Raw genomic sequence first — 8911 nt, forward strand, 5'->3', positions numbered from 1 at the left:
TGCTCACTGTGTTGTGAAAACAGTGGGTGTTTTTTCATGCAAACTGGATGGATCCGTCCTGCCTTAGCCCGTCTACGTTTACACTGCAGAGAACCTGCTTCACCGGCCCACGCACATTGCCCGCCGCCTAGAAGTAAATGCTGGCCCACAGGCTGGACCTAACGATGGAGTGGCAAAAAAGCCCAACCATTATTCATCTCCACCCTGTCCAATCCAATTCCAATCCAGCACCGCCGCTTCCCAGCTCACCCGTCCTATAAATTACACACGCAAACATGCTTGCATATCGACTGTGTGGCGTCGCAATCGCGATCGCAATCAAACTCATCCCCATCCACATCGAGCAGCAGCGAGCTAGCAGCTCACTAGCTCAGTCACAGTGTCACTCACTTGCACACACTTGGTCGTTGCTACAGCTTGATATAATGGGGTTTGTGTGGCGATCGCTGGCGGTGGTGCTGGCCGTGCTGGGCGCGGCGGCGACGATGGCCGGAGCGGCGCCGCAGGTGCCGTGCTACTTCGTGTTCGGCGACTCGCTGGTGGACAACGGCAACAACAACGGCATCGTGTCGATGGCGCGCGCCAACTATCCGCCCTACGGCATCGACTTCGCCGGCGGCCCCACCGGCCGCTTCTCCAACGGCCTCACCACCGTCGACGTCATCTGTAAGCAAATGATCAATTCGGGCATGCATACTGCAGTTTCTCCATGACACATTTGTGAGTAAGTACACTTACATACGCTTGCGCACGTCGATCGGGTGCACTGCAGCCAGGCTTCTGGGCTTCGACGACTTCATCCCGCCGTTCGCCGGCGCGAGTAGCGACCAGCTCCTCACCGGCGTCAACTTCGCCTCCGCCGCCGCCGGCATCCGGGAAGAGACCGGACAGCAACTCGTACGTACATTACAATCTGACAAGCTTATCATTCAGGACGTGCCTAGTACATGACACTGCAAAACGATGCTGCATATGCAGGGTGGCCGGATCACCTTCAGAGGGCAGGTGCAGAACTACCAGAGCGCGGTGGAGCAGCTCGTGAGCATCCTGGGCGACGAGGACTCGGCGGCGGCGCGGCTGAGCCAGTGCATCTTCACCGTCGGCATGGGCAGCAACGACTACCTCAACAACTACTTCCAGCCGGCCTTCTACGACACGGCGAACCGCTACACGCCGGTGCAGTACGCCGACGACCTGGCGGCGCGCTTCGTGCCGCTGCTCCAGGCCCTCTACAGCTACGGGGCGCGCAAGGTGGCGCTGATGGGGGTGGGGCAGGTCGGGTGCAGCCCCAACGAGCTGGCCACGCAGAGCGCCAACGGCGTCACCTGCGTCGACCACATCAACGTCGCGGTCAGGATGTTCAACCAGCGTCTCCTCCGCGTCGTCGACCAGTTCAACCGCCTACCGGGGGCGCACTTCACCTTCATCAACATCGACGGCATCTTCTCCGACATCCTCAGGGCTCCCGGGTCACACGGCCTCAGGGTCACCAACCAGGGATGCTGCGGGGTGGGGAGGAACAATGGGCAGGTCACCTGCCTGCCCTTCCAGACGCCATGCGCCAACAGGCACGAGTACCTCTTCTGGGACGCCTTCCACCCGACGGAGGCGGCCAACGTGCTCGTCGGGCAGCGGGCTTACAGTGCCCGTCTGTCCTCCGACGTGTACCCTGTTGACCTTCGGACCCTCGCCCGCCTCTAGTCTATCTGACTTGTGGCGGTGTCGCCATTTCTGTGTGGAGTGCAGACATTGTATACTATATATGTCACTAAAAATATATGCAGAGTTCTGATTCTTGGGTATAGACAACACAGACAAATTACAAGCAACCGAATTTTGCAACTGTATACTCTTACTGAATTCACAGTAACAATGCATGATTGAGAAGCAATTAATTTAAACAGCTGCCCTTGCATAGGGCAAGCACACAGTTCACAGCGTTCATTGATTTGCCGGGAGAACTCAGTCAGCAAAAACATACGTGTAGGAATACAACAACAGAGCAAAAGCTTATTGGGGGGACGCTGTGTAGCACAAATCCACCACTGGCAAACTAACAAGAGGAAAAATTACAGATATTCCCTTTCAATGCTGGAAAACTTCTATCTGTTCCAGCACTGAGATTACCATCTTGCCAAAATGCAGGCGCCAGGAGCTTCACTGCGAGCATAGTTCAGCAAGAACAGTATGAAAGGGCTTAGCTAGTATGAAGGGGCTCCCTCCATAAACTCATCTTTCTGGTTTCGAGTTGGACTGGGTATGAATTCTCCTTCAGCATTAACCAGTCCGATGGCGATGAGAAGACTTGAATCAACCACCAGGAGAATGGTGGTAAAACTCTGCAATTTTCAACACAGGTCAGTCTTCTTTGATTTTGTTTATTTTTTTATCAAAGGGGGTTGCCCCCCAGCTTCATCAACGAAACTCAATCAATCTTCTTTGATGAACCTGCTACTGTGCAAGAATTATTCTCCACTTCAAACTGTACGACCGAATGCACAGGCCAGGAATCTTCTTGGTCCATGCTAGCACTAGCACATGGCTGAAGTATGTGCTTTGCTCCAGATTTCAGCTGAACAGGCCTTGTTCCCACGCTATTGACAGACTCTGTCCATGCTGTACGTGTAGGTGTATCATTGTTTATAACCCGAAGATTCTTCTCAGGTTCAGTGCTGAGACGAACAGGTATATATTGAGGTTGTCGATGTGGTGTAGATCCACATGGATCTATCCCTTTTTCTGGGAGTGGTGACTGATTTGGGTTCTTTCCTACTACTGCTATGGAAGGTTTCTTTGGTAATGCCAATAAACCATTGTCCTTTCCTACTGGCCTTTTGAAACTTCTGTCCATTTGTTTCGAGCTCTCAAGATTTGATCCTATCGGAGCCTGTTTCATGCCCTTGTCTTTTATTATCGCACCTGGAGCGCTAACTTTGCCTGGTTGACTAGAAAAGGGAGCTGGTGGGTGAAATGGAGTAGATCCATGAGGCTGTGCACCTTCGCTACTGTAAACATGGGAAGACACCATTGAAGGGGGCAATGGGCGGAGGGAGGTAAACTTTGTCGGAGTTGTTACAGCAGGAGTGCTCTGAACAGAGTAACCAGACATAATAGGTGCTGCTGGGGGCCTTTGTGCCATGTTGCTGCTGTTTCGAGGGAAAAAGCTAGACTGAGGCGGCCTTGGTGTTGTTTCCACGAAGTTTTTGAACTTGTTCCATGGATCGTAATATGACATTGCTGGAACACTGGGAGTGCCTCTGCAGTCCACAGCACCAGGTTGTAGATGAGTAGCAGTACTCTGGACCCGCCCAACTTGCACAGCTGGTCGCTGATGCACTAGCCCAACCTCATTGTATCTGCTGACTGGTTGCACAGACGCCTTGTTTGGCACAGCCAGTTGAGGTTGCTGGCTGTGATTGCTTTCACGGAAACCAGGCCCTTGCACAGCTGCTGGAACAGAAAAAAAATATGGTACAGACCCTTGCTCAGCTGCTGGAACAGAAGAAAAATATGGTACAGACCCTTGCTCAGCTCCTGGAACAGAAGAAAAATATGGTACAGACCCTTGCTCAGCTGCTGGAACAGAAGAAAAACATGATACATATTCAGATGGTGTTCTCCCTCCATTTGAAACCCCAATTCTGGTACGTAGATCAACCAACCCTCCAAGAAACAATTGAGGAAAAGCTTGCGTGCGCATTCCTGGAAAGTAATGATCTTCAGCTCTGATTTGTTTACTGGAACATGGACCCCAGTTATCTAGACCTCCACATTGTTTACTGCTGGTTCCAAGATTAACTGTTTTGCCCATGAGGCGCATTGTTGTATCAACAGCAGGTTGCATGTTCTGCTCATAATTCTGTCTTGGGAAGCAGCTTTGCATCTGGAGCGACTTCTGCAGTTGATTATCATGTCCCAGGCATTGAGCGCAAGAACATTGCTCTGAACTAGCTTGCTGGTTGCTGCATGAATAGTTATTGCTGGATACTGCATAATTATGAACTTCCATCCTTTGAGAACTCGCAGACTGTCTGAAACCCATACTATATGCAGTTGGCACTTTGGGATTAAGATGAGTGTCTGGCTGAATACCAAAATTAGCAACTGTAAAAAATGGCGGAGCTTGACCTTGATGGTTGATTCTTAAATGGGAATAATCCAAGCACGCATTAGGTGTGACAAAAGTTGGAGATGTTGAAGGATGCAGAGAATCCTGCCCCAAGCATTGTCTTTTAAACAGCTCATCAGGATTAAGGGTACCACCAGGTTGAACCCTGACGAATTCACCATGTGAATTAAGAGGAAGACCCATATAGCCGCCGCTGAAGGATATGTTCCTGCATGCAGATACAGAATCTGTAGCTTGTGCATCTGTTGATTTGCTTGATCCTGTTGAGGTATTTATACTGCTCACCATGTCATTACCAGATCTAACAACACTAGATTGAACTTCTGTCAAGTGGCAGTTAGCAACCAATCTTTCCTGAGGAATTGTTTTTCTGTTCCTATCAGATGCTTCTCTGAGAGAAGCAACATAACAGGAACTTGAAGGCTGTGGCAACGGAATTCTCACGAAATTCCCTGGTCTTGTGTCGTGTGCTAAACCAGCAGCAGCAGATGATCCTTGTGGTATGATCCGACGGTTTTCTTCAGCTTGACGCCCAATACCAAGATAAAGGCCCTCTTGCACAGGAAAGTCCACGTCAACAAACTTTTGTGCAAGCCCTTGACTAGATAAGGTAGCTGGGGAGCTCAGACGATTGACATTGCCCCTCTTGGAAATCTCTATGCAATGATTCAGATCCATGGACTTGCTCATCATAGTTTTCTCCTTTGAATTGGTAAGTGGAACAGTATGGGAGGCACCAGATGAACCTACCTTCTCAGATAAAGAGCTGCTATCCTGCTCAACAGTCTCTGAAGTAGCATCAATCCGTTGATGCACCAAATGTGGCTCTTCCTTGTTGCTCTGGGAACTGTCTCTCTGAAAAGTTTGCTGGGATGCCTGCACTACCTGTGATTGCTCTGTGTTATCTCTAGGATGGGAGGCAGTCAATTCACATATGTCATCCGCATCAGAAAAAGTAACATGTTTTGATTTGAGAGAAGATTTGGATGGACAAGCATCAGATTTTTTCAGAAATACACCCTCTCCTGTCCGTAAGTGTTTCTTGAGAATGGTTTGAACTTCGCTACTGCTCTTGATAACCTTCTGATTAGACAAAACTGACTTCTTGCTTCCCTTTACAATTTTCTTGTTCAATAAAACTGAGACCTCTTGATTTTTCTTTTTCTTGCTAGAAGATTTTTTGAGCTTCCTTTTTTGTATGGCATCTTGAAATAATTGAGAGATGCTAAGTGAGACAACTTTCACATTTCCACTTTTCTCCTGAAAAGGAAAAGATCACAGATCACCCTGCTTGTACATGTAGTTTTAGGCTTTCAGAACAGCAGTATACCACATAAAAAGTCCAAATGCGACATAACCAAAGTGTGACCATGTAACTCAGCGAATACTAACATACAAAAAAATGGATGTTAGGTTTTCAAAAGTGTCTTCATAGATATACTACTAAGCTTCTAATTTTGTTACAAGGAACTGGATCCGTCTAATTTCATGTAGTACAATGCTTTGCTATTTCAGAAGATAATGCAACTATACAACTATAATCTTTTGGTTAACAGTAGGTATTTCCAATCCCGATTGCTACATCTAAATGGTCAGTCAACCATGTGACATGAATACCATTCAGTTAACAATTGAAAAACCCAGGGTGCACATGTCTATCATGGATCCAGAAAAAAGACATGAAATAACCAAACAAAGAAAGAAGCTGCCCCTTTTATGTCTTACAACATATATGAAAACAAGCATGTATAAGCTGCTTGTTTGCTGATCATGGTATTACATTGCAACGTTTTGCAACACAGTTGGGTAGTTGGGTGCTTGATCTCTCAAGCTTGTCTGTCTAGTGGTCAGGAACTAGCTAGCACAAATGACCAACTGAGCAAGCACAGACCTATATAACGACTGTAAGAGCACATTCAACACAAATCCGACATCTAACTCTTAATAGCAAATTTCTGAATACAAACTTCCTTTCTTAAACGAAACACCCAAAGGCATTTCAAATATGATCCATGTTAAGGAAACAATTACAAGGACGAGAGCAGTCAGCACTGCAATAGAAACAAACACCAACCACCACCACGCCACGAACACCTAAAAAACTCCAATCGCCTTGTGGCTTTTGAAGACCGCCCTAGAAACCGGACAAAGTCAGCATCAATCAAACATCGGTGGGAGCACGACCCAAGCTTCCCGGCGCTCTGACCCGGCGCCACCACTCCTGAAAAGCCTGGATGACGACACCGACCAAACCACCCTGCACACCAAGCAAAAGGAAGGTCCGTCATCATCCTCAGCCAGATCTGACATATCCACTGGTGTTGCCAAGACATTCAGCACAGCTCCATCAACCAACGGAATATCGTTGCCCCGAGAAAGCTAACGGATGAAGATTATCATATGGATCCTGTTGCCGAGATCCAGAGGACCATGCAAACACGTCGGCCAGGGAGGGCAGGAGGGACTTCATCGCTGCAATGCAGCAACCTGCCTTGACATTGCTTCTAACATACGCGAACAAAGCCCTAACGAAAACAATGTACACATTGGATGGACATCCAAGTTCCCTCCACTTCCCTGCACCTGGATAGCTACCGGGGTTGCAGGGGGGAGGGTGGCCTTGCAGGAGAAGAGAGAGGAAACCCTAGCCGCCTTTGTGTGGGGAGAAGAGGAAAACGATCTGGCTGTTAAGAGATCAATCCAGTCAATACGGCAAACATTCTACAGACCTACTACATACGTTCTACCAAATCTGAATCTGCCACAAACACATTCCAAATCCAAGTAATGCAAATGCAGTACAGCGACGCATATACTAGTTGACCAACAAATACGGTATGCATCTAGAGCTCGTACAAAATATACAGATGCCGGAAAACCAGGGGGGCGGGCAAACATTCCACACATCTACTTACCATGTGCATTCTAGTACCAAATCTGAATCTGCTACAGACACATTCCAAATCCAAGCAATGGAAATGCGATACTGAAATGTTGTTAGCCAGGAAGAAGAAAAAAACCGCACCTTTTTCCTCGCGGCGTTCTCAGAAGAGGGGGCCTTGTCCTTGCTGAACCCCGCCTTGCTGGGCAAAACCCCGGCCGGCAGCTTCCCCTTGTCGACCTTCCTCCTGACCCTCCTCCCGTCGCCCGTGGGGGCGACCCGCGGCACGGCGGCGAAGAGCTCGACGACGGAGCGCTTCCGGCACATGGCGGCCTTCCTGCGCTCCTCCTCCTCCTCCTCGACCACCACCTCCTTGGCCCGCTTCGCCTCGTCCGCCCACCACCGGAAGCGGCGCACCTCAATCGGCGGCAGCGGGCCCGCCTCCCCGCCCAGCGGCCAGCACCGGTCGCCCTCGTCCGCCGCCCCCGCGCGCGCCCGCGCCGCGAAGCCCCTTGGGATGCAGCAAAGAGAAGAGCGTTAGAGCAGATGCAGCGGGCGAAAGAAGCGGCGCAATGCGGAGGAGGGAGAAGGGCGAGAGGTCTGTGGTACCGGATCGAGAAGGGCGGGGCGCCGCCGCCGCCGCTGCCAGTGGCGGCCATCGCGGGAGGGCTCCCTGGTCTGCTCCCTTTGCTCGGTCTTGGTTTCCCGCGCCCTGGACTGGGCTAGGGTGACGAGACAGTGGAGTGGGGTGCAGAGTGCAGAGGAAAGCGACGTGGGAGTGGGAGGGACCCGCCCGAGGAGCCGCGCAGGTGCCCAGGCGCGGTGTTTCGCCACGGACTTGTCTGACCTATGGCGGCACCCACCATCTCAGGTACTAGTATTAATTTTGATTTATTTGGATCGTCTTGCACTTGCAGACACAAAATCAACGGTCTTATTTTCCAAGAGGTCTAAAGGTTGGTTATAGTGGGAAGTAATTTAGACTAGTAACATGTGCCATGTTACGGAAGAAAATCCTATACGACCCTGGGTCGTTCGCTCCCTGGCTGGACCAAGTTTTGCGTTTGACACGTGGTGAAAAGGAATCTCAAATAGGGATGGCACCCGCAGGGTATGGGTACGGGTAGAGCCACCCCATACCCGTACCCGTCGCCTTAAATTTTAGCCGTCACCCGTACCCATACCCGTCAATGGGTACAAGTTTTTCCCATACCCGTCACCCGACAGGGTAAATGGGTACCCGCGGGTAAAAAATACCCGTGCTTACAACACATCTAATAGATCAAAAAAGTATGACATGAGGTGAACCTATCCTAAATATGGGCCTAAGCCTCACTAACCTACCGAAGATTGTGAGACTGGAAAGCGTGAGGTTCAGCCCAGCAACGCGAAGACATGATTAGGAGGGAATTAAGTAGGTTTAGAATATTATAATGACCCACTAGTTAAATTTAAATGGGTAAATGGGTATGTGGGTATGGGTTCTACCATCCCATACCCTTACCCGCTCTATCCGATGGGTATGATATTTTTCCCATTTACAAACCCATGGGTAATATTTTATCCCATACCCGTACTCTTATTGGGTTTTTACCCGGTGGGTACGCGGGTCATGGGTACCCATTGCCATCCCTAATCTCAAAGCACTTAGCCACTTCCTCCCCGATTCAAGTTAGGCAAATCTCCAGCGGCGCGAAGCAAAGGCGTTGAGCGACCGTTTTCGTCCGTCGTGACCGAAAATGCGTCTGGGCTCTCCTCCAGCGGGGCGACGCAAAGTGATCGGCCGTCCGCGGCGACGCAAACCTGACCCAAATATGCGTCTTAGATGCGTCTCTGCGGATGCTGCGCGGACGCCGAAAGTGTCCGCTCGCGTCTGGCGGACGTTTCGTCGGGCCCGCCTG

At 50.0% G+C, this 8911-nt stretch overlaps 2 protein-coding genes across 2 annotated transcripts; one reads left to right on the top strand and one right to left on the bottom strand.

Annotated features, from left to right (window-relative positions):
• Positions 1 to 425: 425 nt before the first annotated feature.
• LOC124648440 (GDSL esterase/lipase At5g45670-like) lies at positions 426 to 1701 on the top strand. Its single transcript, XM_047188210.1, has 3 exons — positions 426 to 666; positions 773 to 897; positions 979 to 1701. The coding sequence occupies exons 1-3, from the start codon at positions 426 to 428 to the stop codon at positions 1699 to 1701; spliced, it is 1089 nt and encodes a 362-aa protein (XP_047044166.1).
• A 455-nt stretch (positions 1702 to 2156) lies between these two features.
• Positions 2157 to 7669, bottom strand: LOC124705394. The gene is made up of 4 exons (XM_047237124.1): positions 7620 to 7669; positions 7155 to 7521; positions 3562 to 5389; positions 2157 to 3435 (listed from the first exon to the last, which is right to left on the bottom strand). The coding sequence occupies exons 1-4, from the start codon at positions 7667 to 7669 to the stop codon at positions 2426 to 2428; spliced, it is 3255 nt and encodes a 1084-aa protein (XP_047093080.1). The 3' UTR covers positions 2157 to 2425.
• Between the last annotated feature and the right edge of the window lie 1242 nt (positions 7670 to 8911).

This window comes from Lolium rigidum, chromosome 4, assembly GCF_022539505.1.
Source record: "Lolium rigidum isolate FL_2022 chromosome 4, APGP_CSIRO_Lrig_0.1, whole genome shotgun sequence".
NCBI lineage: Eukaryota > Viridiplantae > Streptophyta > Magnoliopsida > Poales > Poaceae > Lolium > Lolium rigidum.

Excerpts from the sequence above, each read along its gene's own strand:
- LOC124648440 (XM_047188210.1), top strand. The coding sequence starts at position 426 with ATGGGGTTTGTGTGGCGATCGCTGGCGGTGGTGCTGGCCGTGCTGGGC. Across the intron at positions 667-772 it reads CACCACCGTCGACGTCATCT|CCAGGCTTCTGGGCTTCGAC; the intron begins GTAAGCAAATGA and ends GGTGCACTGCAG. Across the intron at positions 898-978 it reads AAGAGACCGGACAGCAACTC|GGTGGCCGGATCACCTTCAG; the intron begins GTACGTACATTA and ends CTGCATATGCAG.
- LOC124705394 (XM_047237124.1), bottom strand. The coding sequence starts at position 7,669 with ATGGCCGCCACTGGCAGCGGCGGCGGCGGCGCCCCGCCCTTCTCGATC. Across the intron at positions 7,522-7,619 it reads GCCCCGCCCTTCTCGATCCG|GGGCTTCGCGGCGCGGGCGC; the intron begins GTACCACAGACC and ends CTGCATCCCAAG. Across the intron at positions 5,390-7,154 it reads AGAACGCCGCGAGGAAAAAG|GAGAAAAGTGGAAATGTGAA; the intron begins GTGCGGTTTTTT and ends TTTCCTTTTCAG.